Raw genomic sequence first — 16,595 nt, forward strand, 5'->3', positions numbered from 1 at the left:
GTTGTTTAGGAGTGCAAGGGCGAATTGAGTTATTGCACACGCGCACTTCAGAGTAGGCGTTCCCTAACGGAAAACATGCTAGAACGCGCCAATAGACTCTCGTTAGCTCATGCTTGTCTCTGCCCACCTCCTTGCTTGCTATGCCCACTATGATTAATTTGCTCCCATTGGAAACGACAGGCTGTGCTCTATCTTGGGTTAGAAATAGACATCTTTGAGTGGTGTTTCCACCAAATGGACTTGTTGCAGATAACAATCAGTACATGATGACGTAGTGCACACAAAATGTACTTTTTCCGCTTAAATGTATATGTTCCGAATAAAAACCTAAATTCAATGTATTGCCATCACATTTTAAACTACGGATTAGTTGTTACGAAAACTGTTGCGTTAAATAGCAAATATGCCTACTCTGGTTTTGGCACGTGCCAACAGGTCGCAGATACAGTGCGGGAAGGCTGTGCTGGTAGGCTAGTCTACAATTTGTTCTTTTATTTAACCAAGCAAGTCAGTTAAGAGCAAATTCTTATTTACAATGACGGCCTACACCGGCCAAACTCGGACGACGCTGTGCCAATTGATACAGCCTAGAATCGAACCAGGGTGTCTTTAGTGACGCCACTGGCACTGAGATGCAGTGCCTTAGAGCGCTGCGCCACTTTGGAATAAGATTATGGATGAGAGCAAGAATATTTGTCAAACGGCAGTCAAGCATCGATCATCATAAGACGCTCGATATTTATTGGAAAGCAGCATCAAGCTCATCACCGTGCACTTTCGCCACCCTGTGAAGTTCATTACTTATTTCATCAAGCCTAATAAACTGCTTGGTTTCCCCGAGTGTAGTAGGAGGACCACACACCGTATAATCGCGACTCCAAATGTACTTCTATACGATAATCAATATTTGCGCATATCGCAGTTTCCACCGCCATTTCCCGCCGAATTAATTTTACGGACACAATGATCCCATGTCGAACGAACAAATTATTTGGAGGCATTTATACAATTCAATTTTATATATGACATGACTACTAGCAACAACAAAAAACTGTTGATGAAAACATGGTTCGAGAGAGCAAATTCATTTTCCAAGACTAGGGAACTAGGTAAATAGGGAGTGGGTACCAAAATATTTAGGCATTGATTCATGCATTTACAGAAAATCAGGGTTAGGACTGCCCAAGGAATTTCCTTGGCACTACCCCAATAAAAGTGTTTGCAGAGAAAATTCTACTTGGGGTGTGCAAACCTGCTACACTTCTGACAAAGAATGGCACAATTCCACAGAATTAAAAATACACATTGTTTATTTCCACATCTTTTTTTTTTTTTTTTACATTTTCAGGGCGGGCCCATACCCTATTTCCAGTCAAGGTAACACACATTTTATCCATAGGATTAAAATAATGAAAGTGCATACATACATCAACATATCACAATGACAATGCCAGCAAGTAACAGTGGCAAAAAATAATAATAAAAAGAGGAGCTGGCTTTAAAATATTGCACAATGTAAACTTGGGCACATATTCATAAAGCGTCTCAGAATAGGTGTTCTGCTGATCTAGGCTCAGTTCCGCCTGACCACGTAAATGTTATTCGTTTTGATCTAAAAAGGAAAAATGTTTTCATCATAAGCACTCCTACTCAGAGACCGTTTCTGAATTCAAGCCCAGGAGAACAGATAGTTCTAGTCTACAGACTAGTGAAACATGAGGTAACGGGGTGGTTATGAGGTGTTGGATGAACAACACTGGATTTTATTTTACACCAATGTTTAGCTTATACATTCAAGTGGTCCATGCAGACAGGAGGAGAGATGTTAAAGTTCCTCTGGAGTGAAAATCATAACAATGTAGCTAGCTACATCAACAGCAAGTAGTTTACATTTTGTTATTTTTGTAGATCTGAATATATTTTTTCCTAATTTCAACTAAAAGTGGCGAGCATCCCTTACCACAACAGAAAAAGGGAACTTCAGGCAGCATCAAAATGCTGCATTACGGTTTCACTAAATGTTCTGAGGGAACATTTTGCTGACATTGTTCTCCATTTATCAAGCAGAAGCAAACCTGTCAGTGTCATTGTCCACAACGTTTAGTTCCAACTAAAGGCTGCTGGATTCACACAATGGAGCCATGGGCTATACAAAACACTACATGCACACAGAAAATGTATAGGTTGGGGAGTGGTAGTAGTTACTGAAACTTTTTGGCTGACGAATTACAATAACAATGCTCAAGTGAAAACGTTCTTTCATGTTTTTTTTCTCATGGACAATTGAATGTGCTTAAGGCAACAATACTGATACTATGTTCCCTTGCATCTTTAGGTTTGCAAGGGACTATATAATGAATAACTGAAAAGCTTTTCCTCAAAAAGCCTATGTAAATATTAAGGGGGTTACCAAATATACAGTACTTATATATATATAGATTAGACTTCCTTAACACTACCTAAACAATATTTTACTCTACAACATTCAAATTCCTAACTATACTGTGAGCGATATGCTTCAAAAGCTTTTCAGTGCTTGAATTAATTGTTAAAAAATTACAAACTGAGTGTGCTAAAAAGTGTTTTCATTAGCTACTTTGACTCAACAAAACAGCAATGAACAAGACTTAGGTCACAGCAGCAACAGAAACAGCTGGCTCCCACCCACCACAGGTGCCTACCCATATGCAAGCTGTGGCAGGGTCATGTTCATTAGGGCACAACATAGATAAACATTTCAAAATGTTATGCAACGGAAAACAAGCCTCTCTTATTGGACAAGTTCAGATAGTACCTCCCCATTTCAGGCTGCTTTTTTCCGTTTCGTGCCTGATGAACACGACCCAGGGTACCTGGATACCGACAAGACCTCTGTCCTCAGGAGCCAGAGCAGTCAGTGTACGTGGTGACCATGTTCCCCCTGCGCTGTGTCACTGTTCTGCAGTGTTGCTTCGTTGTAGTACCCTGAAATGTGCTCTCCGTCCGCTTAGTAGTGTCCCTGTCAAAGGTAAACATCTTCTCCATGTCGTCAAACATGTCATCAAAGCCACCACCACCTGCTGCTCCAAAGGCCCCCTGGAAGTGTCTCTTGTGTCTGTTGTGGTGGGCCTCCTGGTGGGTCCGGAAGTGGTCCTCAAAGTGCCTTTGGTGATGTGCGTGCCGGTTCTGGCTGTAAATATCAAAGTCCTTGAACACGTCGTTGAAGTTGAAGGGCTGGTGGATGTTTGGACCGTTTTGGTCTTTGGTTCCGTCATTATAGAATGTGCCGTGACCAAACTGGTCGTACTCCTGTCTCCTCTTCTCGTCTGATAATGTTTCATATGCTGCAGATGACAAGTGCAAGAAAAGGTTTCAGATCATAGCAATGATTCTATTAGCAGTACAGTGTTAAAAACACTAGTTTTGCGCAACAGTGAGGTAATTCAGCTACAACACAATCAAATAAACACGCTGGAAGGAATGTGTGAAGATGGACATTTTTACATAAATAAAATACACTAAAGAAGTAATAACCTTACTATAAATGGGAATATTTAAGATGACCAAAGTTCATATTTAGTTTAGAGTGATCAACAATGTTTAGCATATTTGGAGTTTCTTTAATGCACATCATTTCCAGTGTTACACTCAAGGTGCGGGTTGATGGTCACTAGACTTGAAGCTGAATGTTGTTATGGATTACTCTCATATCTGTTGATAGTGATTGACTCCAGACTGGAGGTACGAGGATACTGATTATTCACGGTTGTATTGATTACATTCTGTGAACACTGTGTGATTCTGTAGCAGCTGACAAAGTCACTGCCTGTTTGTTTTGACTTCCTACAAGCATCTCGGGCTGGTGTTTACAGAACATGTTGTGCTCTCTGATTAGGATATACAGTGAGGGAAAAAAGTATTTGATCCCCTGCTGATTTTGTACGTTTGCCCACTGACAAAGACATGATCAGTCTATAATTTGAATGGTAGGTTTATTTGAACAGTGAGAGAGAATAACAAAACAATCCAGAAAAACACATGTCAAAAATGTTATAAATTGATTTGCATTTTAAATGAGGGAAATAAGTATTTGACCCCTCTGCAAAACATGACTTAGTACTTGGTGGCAAAACCCTTGTTGGCAATCACAGAGGTCAGACGTTTCTTGTAGTTGGCCACCAGGTTTGCACACATCTCAGGAGGGATTTTGTTCCACTCCTCTTTGCAGATCTTCTCCAAGTCATTAAGGTTTCGAGGCTGACGTTTGGCAACTCGAACCTTCAGCTCCCTCCACAGATTTTCTATGGGATTAAGGTCTGGAGACTGGCTAGGCCACTCCAGGACCTTAATGTGCTTCTTCTTGAGCCACTCCTTTGTTGCCTTGGCCATGTATTTTGGGTCATTGTCATGCTGGAATACCCATCCACGACCCATTTTTAATGCCCTGGCTGAGGGAAGGAGGGTCTCACCCAAGATTTGACGGTACATGGCCCCGTCCATCGTCCCTTTGATGCGGTGAAGTTGTCCTGTCCCCTTAGCAGAAAAACACCCCCAAAGCATAATGTTTCCACCTCCATGTTTGACGGTGGGGATGGTGTTCTTGGGGTCATAGGCAGCATTCCTCCTCCTCCAAACACGGCGAGTTGAGTTGATGCCAAAGAGCTCGATTTTGGTCCCATCTGACCACAACACTTTCACCCAGTTCTCCTCTGAATCATTCAGATGTTCCTCTGAATCATTCAGATGTTCATTGGCAAACTTCAGATGGCCCTGTATATGTGCTTTCTTGAGCAGGGGGACCTTGCAGGCGCTGCAGGATTTCAGTCCTTCACGGCGTTGTGTGTTACCAATTGTTTTCTTGGTGACTATGGTCCCAGCTGCCTTGAGATCATTGACAAGATCCTCCCGTGTAGTTCTGGGCTGATTCCTCACCGTTCTCATGATCATTGCAACTCCACGAGGTGAGATCTTGCATGGAGCCCCAGGCCGAGGGAGATTGACAGTTATTTTGTGTTTCTTCCATTTGCGAATAATCGCACCAACTGTTGTCACCAAGCTGCTTGGCGATGGTCTTGTAGCCCATTCCAGCCTTGTGTAGGTCTACAATCTTGTCCCTGACATCCTTGGTGAGCTCTTTGGTCTTGGCCATGGTGGAGAGTTTAGAATCTGATTGATTGATTGCTTCTGTGGACAGGTGTCTTTTATACAGGTAACAAGCTGAGATTAGGAGCACTTCCTTTAAGGGTGTGCTCCTAATCTCAGCTCGTTACCTGTATAAAAGACACCTGGGAGCCAGAAATCTTTTTGATTGAGAGGGGGTCAACTACTTATTTCCCTCATTAAAATGCAAATCAATTTATAACATTTTTGACATGTGTTTTTCTGGATTTTGTTGTTGTTGTTATTCTGTCTCTCACTGTTCAAATAAACCTACCATTAAAATTATAGACTGATCATTTCTTTGTCAGTGGGCAAACGTACAAAATCAGCGGGGGATCAAATACTTTTTTCCCCTCACTGTAAGGACATGTCTCCAAGAGGCTGGTGTTTACAGAACATGTTGTGCACTCTGATTAGGATATAAGGGCCTGCTCAGAGAAGGCCAGTTAGACATTTTGTCTGCTTCTGCTCTGGAGGTGTCTCCCTGTTGCAACTTGTAATAAACCAAAATTACTTTTGATTGACTTCTCTTTTGTTCAACTGGAATTTCCTATTATACTTACCCTCAGCAATTTCTCTGAACTTTGTCTCAGCATCTGGCCTCTTGTTCTTGTCTGGGTGATACTTCATTGCCAGCTTGTGAAAAGCCTTCTTTATCTGACGCTCGTTGGCATCTTTCCGCACTCCCAGTATGTCATAGTAGTCCTTCTTGGCAAGTATCAACTCTGTTATCATCAGGATGCACACTGCAAATGTTAAGGCTGACTGTGCAGTTGCCATGGTGCTGGTCACTTCTGTAAAGTAGATATGGGGAGAGTAGAAGAACAGTTGAGATCCCAGATCTAGGCCTATAAGTCTATGGTTGAGATAAGCTACACTACAACATACACATGTACAAAATTACAACCACTGTGTCATTTGTGTTTTAAGCAAAGGAGTGGGCTGAAAAGGTGTTAATGTCTACTAGTATTAATATAATCTCACACATAAAGATCCCCCTGTTCCCACTATCTAGTATAGCAGCTTTAGTTAAACAGTACCTTGAGTTGAGAGCAATGATACTGATCATCTGCATCACTAACACTGTGAGTCACAGTCATCTTGACTAACGGTAAGCAGTATTGATGGAGCCAGCCAGGCAAATTGAGCACGGTTGAGTTAAGTATGAACTCCCTAAGAAAAGTAAGTTGACCTGAACTGAGACGATGTTAGCAATATTTTCCATGTATCTTTTTCATTAATCCCAATGACACTAGCACGACATCGCTGATGAGGTTAAATTAGCTAGCTAGTTTATATATTGGTGGCTAGCAAGCTTGATTGCCCAGTAAATCGAAAACCAATAATTCAATGACACTAATATTGAAATTATGCGAGGACACATAGCTGCGACATTACAGTTCTGCTTACCTTTTTGCTGAACTGCGAAGAATCACTTCAGTTAGCTAGCGGCTTTAGCGTCGCTCTATTTTGACGCTCCATCACGCTGAACGAAAACCACACGAATCGCAATGCGATTGGGCAGTTCGCTACCAAGTGATTTCTGACTCCGCCCTTACATCCTCACTTTCCGCGGGAAAGTAAAGCTAGAGGTTGTGGAAGCGGGTTTGTTTTTCTATGGAGATACATTTCTAATTTGCTACGTGAGGCTCAGATCGAATTTTTGTTTCGAATGTACTGGTGTAAATGGACGCTGTAAACGGCATCCCTCTTTTACTCTGTTGAAGACGACATGACCACAGATATAAAACTCAGACATTTTATTTAACCTTTATTTTATCAGGGAGTTATACTGAGACCAAGGTCTCTTACAGATGAGCCCTGAATTACATAAATAACATAAAATACACACATCAATATATATACAAAATGCAAGTAGAAAGAAAAACATGGTCATAAAAAACAAACACATTCATCAGTAATAAGGTCCTCAATCAGCCTTCTGAATTGCCCTAGAGCAGGGTTTCCCAAACTTGGTCCTTGGGACCCCAAGTGGTGCACGTTTTGATTTTTGCAGTAGCACTACACAGCTGATTCAAATAATCAACTAATAATCAAGCTTTGATCATTTGAATCAGCTGTGGAGTGTTAGGGCAAAACCCAAAACATGGACATTTTGAAGATTGTTCCACAAATAAGGTGAAAAAGAAAACTGAAAGCTGATTTGCCTAACTCCATAGAGACCAAAGGAATTTCCAGAGTTAACCATCCCTGATACCGGGTGTGGTAACTCAGGTCTAAAGTTTAGAAGGTTTTAAAAAATTGCACCACCAACTAACCCTCTATCTATATACCACTATTACACACCACCATCTAACCCTCCACCTATATACCACTATTACACACCACCATCTAACACTCCACCTATATACCACTATTACACACCACCATCTAACCCTCCACTATCCCATCCCACTACTTTGACCCTAACTGATCCTACGGGACTCTTTCGTTCAACACACCTTGTAACTCTTCTGCAGTAAAATATTATACACCCAAGTACTTCCCTGCTGCTGCCACCACAATATCTATTATCTGTGATTTACGTTCCATTTCTGCGGTACAGTTGATAACCATTGCAATGAACGCTAAGAAGCCAATCTTACTGAAGCATAAATTCGTATCACTCTGTATTGGCCTAGGCCTACTATTCATCCTTGACCCATCATCCTCTACTCCAGGGCTGCCCAACCCTCTTCCTGTAGATCTACGGTCCTGTGGGTTTTCAGTCAAACCCTAATTTAATACACCTGATTCTACTTATTAGCTGCTCAACAAGACCTTAACTAGCTGAATCAGATATGCTAAATTAGTGTTGGACTGAAAACCTACAGGACAGTAGATCTCCAGGAAGAGGGTTGGGCAGCCCTGCTCTACTTGCGTCACTTTCTCAGCATACGACACCTCTCTTCTACTCTGACCCTGGCAATCTCAACTTGTCTCTTTCGCACCGGACACTTCTGATTCCCAGCAACATGGGCACCCCCACAATTGATCCACACAGTTTTTTCCACCGATACTACACATTATTTCGTCCGCACAATTGGCCCAGGGTCATCCGGGTTTGGCCGGTGTAGGCCGTCATTGTAAATAAGAATTTGTTCTTAACTGACTTGCCTAGTTAAATAAAGGTAAAATAAAATAAATAAATAAATAAAAATCGTCCCATGCCCTCCTGCAAACTTCTCACATCTCAGAATCTCCCTCCTACACACTGCTGCAACATGACCATAAGCTTGGCATCCGAAACACCTTAGTGGGTTTGGCACAAATGCTCTCACGGGATAAATGACATATCCCAACATGACTGTGTCAGGTAAAGACTGCTTCAGAACTAAAAAGGACAGACTGTCTTCTCAGTTTCACCACGCTCGCCACCTGGTCTGCGTCGCACCAAACGGCGGGCGTCACAGACACATGGAATATTGAATTTCAGTTGCTCCACCTCAACACTTAAAAACACCCCAGTAATCACTACATTCAAAGGCACCCTGCTCCAGAGAGCAAAGCAAGTCAAAGGTCTTGTCCCAAGGCGCGTGAGGTGGAGCGCGCGCTCGCTCGCTCTGGGTAGAAGAAACACAGAAAATCATCACAAGTCCACTTCGAGCTACCTTCACCGATTTAACAGTACCCACATTTTCTACCCAGCCTGAGACTACATATGGGCCAGCCAAAAGGCAGGGATCCAATTTCTCAAAAAATCTTACTCCCACTAGGCCAGAATCATCCTTTGCATGACCATCAGGGCGAAGCTCTGACTTTGAGGTCTTCACCATACCTGCCACTGCAGGTCATTTATCCTTACTCTCTCGTCAGGTTACATTTCTGAGCTATCAGAGACAGCAGAGTACGGTTTGTACTTGGCGCCATTCTTCCTCAATACACATCTTCCCTCTGCATCGGTCTTCTTCTTCTTCCTCGCTGTCCGTAACCATGTCAATCCGTTCACCACGCTCCTGCCGCGCCTTCATCTACTGTATTGTCTCCAATACCCAACTTCTGTTCCTTAGCCCAAATTACTAGTCTGGCTATCTATGGCCTCTCCATGCTCGCCATTAAAAAGAATCACACGTAGCTGATGCCAAATAACCCTTCTTCTTCTTCTGTCCCCTCCACCAGTTTATATTTCCTCTACTTTCTCTGATGACTCTGTTTGGCCAGATATGGCATTCCATATATATTTATTTTGATTTATTTATAATTCTTTTTGTGTTTTACCCCCTTTTTTCTCCCCAATTTCGTGATATCCAATTGCGATCCAGTCTCATCGCTGAAACTCCCCAACAGGCTTGGGAGAGGCGAAGGTCGAGTCATGCGTCCTCCGAAACATGACCTGTCAAACCACTCTTCTTAACACCCGCCCGCTTAACCTGGAAGCCAGCTGCACCAATGTGTCAGAGGAAACACTGTTCAACTGACGATCAAAGTCAGCCTGCAGGTGCCCAGCCCGCCACAAGGAGTCACTAGAGCGCGATGAGCCAAGTAAAGCCCCTCCCGGCCAAACCCTCGACTAACCCGGACGACGCTGGGCCTATGGGACTCACCGTCATGGCCGGTTGTGACACCGCCTGGGATGTAATGGATAATTTGCTACGTGAGGCTTATTTGATCAAATATACATGTATTAATGATTTGATAGGTTGTTATGAATGCACTGATATAAGTGGCATTTCGGCAACTTTGAATAAAACTAGTTGAGCATGGCCATTGCCATTTAGGGCTTCCACAATTTTACAGTAGTCAACTGGGTGGGGATTCCTATGCGTTGGAAGCAATCATCCAAATGAAGAAGAAGAAAATTGACTACTTTAAAATGGAGATAGCCTCAATGGCGCTGCCAACGCTGTCCCAGAAACTATAAATCAAATCAAATCTAATGTTACTTGTCACATGCGCCGAATACAACAGGTGTAGACCTTACAGTGAAATGCTTACTTACAAGCCCTTAACCAACAATGCAGATTTAAGAAAAATAAGTGTTAATAAAAAATAGATAAAATAAAAAATAAAAATAATTTAAGAGCAGCAGTAAAATAACAGTAGCGAGGCTATATACAGGGGGTACCGGTACAGAGTCAATGTGCGAGGGCACAGGTTAGTCGAGGTAATTTAGGTAATATGTACATGTAGGTAGAGTTAAAGTGATTATGCATAGATAATAAACAGAGAGTAGCAGCAGCGTAAGAGAACAGTCTATGACTTTGACCATTTTTAGGGCCTTCCTCTGACATGGCCTGGTATAGAGGTCCTGGATGGCAGGAAGCTTGGCCCCAGTGATGTACTGGGCCGAATGCACTACCCTCTGTAGTGCCTTGCGGTCGGAGGCCGAGCAGTTGCCATACCAGGCAGTGATGCAACCAGTCAGGATGCTCTCGATGGTGCATCTGTATAACTTTTTGAGGATCTGAGGACCCATGCCAAATCTTTTCAGTGTCCTGAGGGGGAATAGGCTTTGTCGTGCCCTCTTCACGACTGTCTTGGTGTGTTTGGACCATGATAGTTTGTTGGTGATGTGGACACCAAGGAACTTGAAGCTCGCAACCTGCTCCACTACAGCCCTGTCAATGAGAATGGGGGCGTGCTCGGTCCTCTTTTTCCTGTAGTCCACAATCATCTCCTTTGTCTTGATCACGTTGAGGGAGAGGTTGTTATCCTGGCACCACACGGCCAGGTCTCTGACCTCCTCCCTATAGGCTGTCTCATGGTTGTCAGTGATCAGGCCTACCACTGTTGTGTCGTCGGCAAACTTAATGATGGTGTTGAAGTCGTGCCTGGCCATGCAGTCATGGATGAACAGGGAGTACAGGAGGCGACTGAGCACGCACCCCTGAGGGGCCCCCGTGTTGAGGATCATTGTGGCAGATGTGTTGTTACCTACCCTTACCACCTGGGGGCGGCCCGTCAGGAAGTCCAGGATCCAGTTGCAGAGGACGGTGTTTAGTCCCAGGATCCTTAGCTTAGTGATGAACTTTGAGGGCACTATGGTGTTGAACGCACTAATTGCACTAATCTAACGTAGCAGGCATAAATAAATGCCTGAAACTAGATCCCCTACATACTGGTCTTGACGAGAATAAAAAAAACTGTCAGGAGAGGTTCTCTACTGCACTGTTCAACCAATCCAGTAAATGTGGAGGAGAAGTTAAGATGGCGTGCCGCCATGTTAACATTCAAAAGTGGAAGTCGCGTCACAGGTTCTCTTTCCATTTCCCCTCAAAACCGGAATGTCGGGTTGTTGGGGACTGGGCAGAGGCTATAATAGAGAGAAATAGTAATGGCGTCTTTTTGTAGACACTAACTCCGGCATTGTTTGTTGGACAAAGACTATGAGGAAAATGAATGGCGTTTTTGGCCTGTGTTAACCTCAGACCTTATTTTCTGCGTTTATAGAGTACCACAGTATGAGTCATAATACCCATAAAACCTAGCGGTCAAACAAGGAAATGGTTCCAATCGTTTTTCCACCATTCATTTTGCCCATAGGGGATTTTAGAAACACTTAAAATAAGGGCTGTGTTTCGTGTAGGCTTACCCTGGCGTCACGTTTTGATAACCTTGTAAATCTATCTAGGACAAGGTAACTTTTATCAATATATTTATTCGCCTGTATGTCCCCCCCAAAATGAAAAGCTAATTAGCTGCTAATGTGGTTATCATAAAGAACTACAAATGCCAGGATGATCTGGACGAAATTGCCGAATCGAGGCAAAGGTAAGACTCTGGATTAACTATCTAATGTTAGTTACATTTTGTAATGAATAAATTGGCTACATTTCTTTAAATTGACAATTCTGTGAACTGTCTTGTGCAAGTTTTAAATTGATACAATACCTGTTAGCAAAGGTGTCAGCTAGAGATGACGTGCAGGAGCTTGCAGGGATTTGTAGTCTTGCATGATGTCTACTTTGATGCTAATTAGCATTTTCGAATCTGAGAGTAAATAGAGCCAAATATATTGATAAACGTGACCTTGTCCGAGAGAGATTTACATGGTTATCAAAATGTTATGCCAGGGTAAGCCTACATGAAACACAGACCTTATTTTAAGTGTTTCTAAAATTCCCTATGGGAAAAATATATGGTGGAAAAACGATTGGAACCATTTTCCTGTTTGACCACTAGGTTTTATGGGTATTATGATATCTCCACTGTGATGCTCTTTTCCAAAAACGTATTCTTTGCCCATTCATTTTTCCCATAGGGATGGCTGAATGAACTAGAGGAAACTTATTTCCAGGGTTTAGGACTACAAACTAGCGAGAGACACAAAGATGAGAGGGGGTGGGGGGGGTAGCAGGCTGGACAAAGGTGTGGGAGGTAGGGAACAACCTGACACACACACACACACACGCACGCGCCACACACACACACACACACACACACACACACACACACACACACACACACACACACACACACACACACACAGAAGATGGAGGGCACACGTGTTTCTATACACACTGGTATCTCTATGAAGTTATCTCCCTCAATAACTTTAAGCATCAGTTGTCAGAGCACCTTACCGATCACTGCACCTGTACACAGCCCATCTGAAATTAGCCCACCCAACTACCTCATCCCTATATTGTTATTTAATTTGCTCTTTTGCACCCCAGTATCTCTATTTGCACATAATCTCTTGCACATCTAGCATTCCAGTGTTAATACTATTGTAATTATTCTGCACTATAGCCTATTTATTGCCTTACCTCCATAACTTGCTACATTTGCACACACTGTATATATATTTTCTGTTGTATTTCTGACTTTATGTTTTTTTTTTACCCCATATGTAACTCTGTGTTGTTTTTGTTGCACTACTTTGCTTTGTCTTGGCCAGGTCGCAGTTGTAAATGAGAACCTGTTCTCAACTGGCTTACCTGGTTAAATAAAGGTGAAATAAAAAAATAAAAAAATAAAAATCTGTCCTCTCATTGGCTAGAATGGTCCCACCTGATCCTCCTCCTCCCGCCTGCCTTCCATCTTTGAGGACGTTATTTCCATTGAGGAGATTCTATTAATCTGGCCTGGGCGTGTTTTGCACCGGGTGAAAATTAATTGCATTAGTTTTAGAACCAGGCTGCCTCCCGGGCGTGAGCCAGATGCCCCGTTCAATGGCCACGGCGAAGTCTGCTCAAAACAAGTGACATAATTAAGCACGTGGAGTAATGAGTAGGATTCTGTGTTTTCATATGCAAAAGTGATTGCTTTGATAAAACGCTTTATCTGCCTTCCCAATAAAAACTAGTTAGAAAAAAAAAAATCTAATATATATATATGTATAAAAAAGAGATCTATGTTTCTGGATGATGCACCATGCTGCTTTGTTTACAACATGCCCGAGCAGCGCAGATTACTGTTTGATTTGAGAAGGGCGCTCCTCCCTCTCCGCTGTTGCCCGGTCTCGTCACGGTCCATAGACCAGTGCCCCGCAGCTCAGCATAATCGAATCCACCCATTTGTTAGAGCAGTCAGACTATCTTGTCAATATAATAGACTCCTGGCTCTACGGTTCCAAATCGAATGCAATCAACGCTAACCCGGTTCATCCGGTGCATTAATCGAATTCCCTCAGTGGGCTGATAGTGGCAAGTGATTAACAGCCAATTGTAGGTCAGATCAAAGACCACGTGATCATTGTTTTCCTCTGCTTTTTGTCTGTTTTTTTTGGGCCGTGGAGATAAACTGTCACGTCGAATCGTGTTTACATGCTCGTTTGATCTCTCTGTTACGAGTCAAGGAATTCTTCAGATTTCACGAAACCGTCAACAGGACACTGGTATGTTATCATAGCCTGGCTAAACTGTTAAATGTAGCTAATTATCCGTTTAGCGGCTGTTTCTGGAATACTGGTAGCTAGCAGTTCTAGCTAACTAGCTGTTGTTGTTAGCTAGCGAACGTTCATTCATACATGGCCTACTTCCCCAGCTTTAATCGACACGTGGTATAAATAATATGATTGTATTCCAATGGGATAACACATCTGTAACATGGTGATATAACATAACGTGGCTAATTATTAGCTGTGACTGAACTGCGGCTGGCCGTGGCTAACTAGCACACATCATTGGTCATTGGGTTCATTTGCAGTGATGTAATCCACATGCTAGCGCCACTAGTAGGCTATCAAGATAACAGCCGCCTAGCCCAGAGCTGGACTTACCAGATAGTTACATAAATCTCCAATGTGATGATACTACATAGTACCTCTTAGTATGTTGTTAGTAATGTTTTTTTTATTGTTCACCAGCTTCATGAAGGAATAAACAAATGAAAGCTGTCTTCCAAGACCAAGAGGGATGTCTCTTAGATGGGTTCCAGATTCTTGTGTGCTCAAAGTAAGCAGAGCGGTGAACTTCTGGCATACACAAGGTCAACGAGCAGCATCACTTCCATTGTCTTCTCTGCGTTACCCTTCTTGTAGGTTCGATGTCCGACCAGACCTTAGCCACAAAGTTGGCTATCTCAGCTGGAAGTATACCCACAGCCCGAAGAGTAGAAGTCGCAATAAGCTATGGCTCTGCAGAGCTAGCCAGTTGAGACACAGGCTTGGACTCCACACCAGCGCCTACTACTTAAATGCCTCCACCTCGCGCTGGTCCACTGGTCTCAGCCACACCATGTCGCGCTTCAGGAGCACCCTGGACTCAGTCTCCAAGGCGGTGAGCGGGTCACACACAGAGCTCCTCTCCAAGATAGCACGGCTCAAATCCAAATCCAAACCCAAACAGAATGCCATTGAGTCAGGGAAAGTGGTGGAAGCCAGCCCGGAGATGGGCCTAACACCCCAGGGTCAGGGTACTGCAGCGTACCCTTCCCTAGCTCCAGCCCCAGCCTATACCTCCGCTAACACCACTGCTAATTCTACTACACCTTCTCCAATCGCTGCCTCAGTGTCTGCCCGTAGTCCTCCACCTACTACAGCCACTACTTCTATACCCACACCTACTCCATCTCCTACATTTACACCTACTCCATCTCCTACATTTACACCTACTCCATCTCCTACATTTACACCTACTCCATCTCCTACATTTACACCTACTCCATCTCCTACACCCACACCTACTCCATCTCCTACACCTGGCCCTACTCCTGGCATTACCACCAGCGCCCCTCCTATTGCTCCCCCTCGCTCCAACATTGCCAGGGCAAATGCTGCTGTCTCAGGCCCCAGTGTCCAGGAAGTCAGACAGAGGAGGGTGCAGCGTGCAGCCACAGCATCCACTGTCCCAACCACTGTGGCCATTAACGGGACCACCAAAAGGGTGAAGCAGGTCAAATCACCACCACCACCAGAGAGTAGTGCACCTGAGAGAGCCAACACCACGGTCTCCAAACAGACAGCAACACAACTCTTCCATCCCAGCTCCTTCTCTGTTAACCTGGATGAGACGTACAACTACCTGTCCCACCACGTCAACTCCTACTTCAGCAGCATAACAAATGCTGATGAGAAGAAAGCACAGAACACAGACCATGGTTCCACTGACCTCCTGCCGATGTCGGACAAAACGGCCCCAGGGTCTGCTACTGCTGCTACACCCTTAAGTGTCCCATCTTCTAAAAAGGGTATCGGCCATTACCTGTCCTACTCTGGTGACACGGTACAGGCCTTTGTAGGGAGCTACATTGCTCCCCTGGTCCCCAGGTTTAGTAGGGCAGCTGCTGAACCCAAGAGTGCTGCTGTAGAGCAAGAGAGGCTGAAGGCAGAAGAGGCAGGGGCAAAGCCATGGCAAGGAGAGGTGGCGGTAAATATGGAACAGAAGGCGGCAGAGGAGAGAGCCAAGAGACTGCTGCTCCAAAGAGAGAAGGTAGGCCTACATTATAGTGTGACTGTTTGGAATCATGTTGAAAAGGAATGTAACCTGTTGAAGCATGACAGACTGATCCCTTATTGATGTCACTTGTTAAATCTACTTCAATCAGTGTAGATGAAGGGGAGGAGACAGGTCAAGGAAGGATTTTTTAAGCCTTGAGACATGGATTGTGTATGTGTGCCATTTAGAGGGTGAATGGGCAAGACAAAAGATTTCAAGTGCCTTTGAATGGGGTATGGTAGTAGGTGCCAGGCACACAGTTTTTTGTCAAGAACTAGTTTTTTGTCACTATTGTGGCCTGTTTTCATATCAATACAACAACATACACAGGCAAAGAACACCTGTTTACTAGGCTAGCAATTCCAGAAGGCTCACACACAGGGTTATTTTTGAAGAGGGATTCTAGGAACCCTGTATCTAGCACATCGTGCTAGATACAACTGGTGGGACATATCAGTCCTGGCAATGTTCCACCATAGGCTATACCCTCCATATACAAGTATGTCATGTAGGCATCAGTGGAGGCTGCTGAGGGGAGGACGGCTCATAATAATGTCTGGAAAGGAGCAAATGGAATGGCATCAAACGCATGGAAACATTTGTTTAATGTATTTGATACCATTCCACCTATTCCAC

The 16,595-nt window shown here is 43.6% G+C and overlaps 2 protein-coding genes across 3 annotated transcripts in view; one reads left to right on the top strand and one right to left on the bottom strand.

Moving 5' to 3' along the window:
* Positions 1-1,292: 1,292 nt before the first annotated feature.
* Positions 1,293-6,636, bottom strand: LOC121531632 (dnaJ homolog subfamily B member 9). Its single transcript, XM_041836959.2, has 3 exons — positions 6,550-6,636; positions 5,703-5,933; positions 1,293-3,323 (listed from the first exon to the last, which is right to left on the bottom strand). Exons 2-3 carry the CDS (start codon positions 5,917-5,919, stop codon positions 2,878-2,880), a joined length of 663 nt encoding a protein of 220 aa, XP_041692893.1. The 5' UTR covers positions 5,920-5,933; positions 6,550-6,636; the 3' UTR covers positions 1,293-2,877.
* A 7,169-nt stretch (positions 6,637-13,805) lies between these two features.
* Positions 13,806-16,595, top strand: part of LOC121531633 (calcium-independent phospholipase A2-gamma) — a 32,097-nt gene continuing 29,307 nt past the window's right edge. Inside the window, exons 1-3 of one of the 2 annotated variants that reach the window (XM_041836962.2) lie at positions 13,806-13,918; positions 14,390-14,477; positions 14,564-15,953. In XM_041836962.2, the coding sequence (XP_041692896.1) occupies positions 14,410-14,477; positions 14,564-15,953 (1,458 nt within the window). In that variant the 5' untranslated portion in view covers positions 13,806-13,918; positions 14,390-14,409. Of the gene's footprint in view, positions 13,919-14,389; positions 15,954-16,595 lie in introns of those variants that run through there. The other variant, XM_041836961.2, reaches the window with a different exon arrangement.

The sequence above is a fragment of the Coregonus clupeaformis genome, chromosome 19 (genome assembly GCF_020615455.1).
Source record: "Coregonus clupeaformis isolate EN_2021a chromosome 19, ASM2061545v1, whole genome shotgun sequence".
NCBI classification, from domain to species: Eukaryota; Metazoa; Chordata; class Actinopteri; order Salmoniformes; family Salmonidae; genus Coregonus; species Coregonus clupeaformis.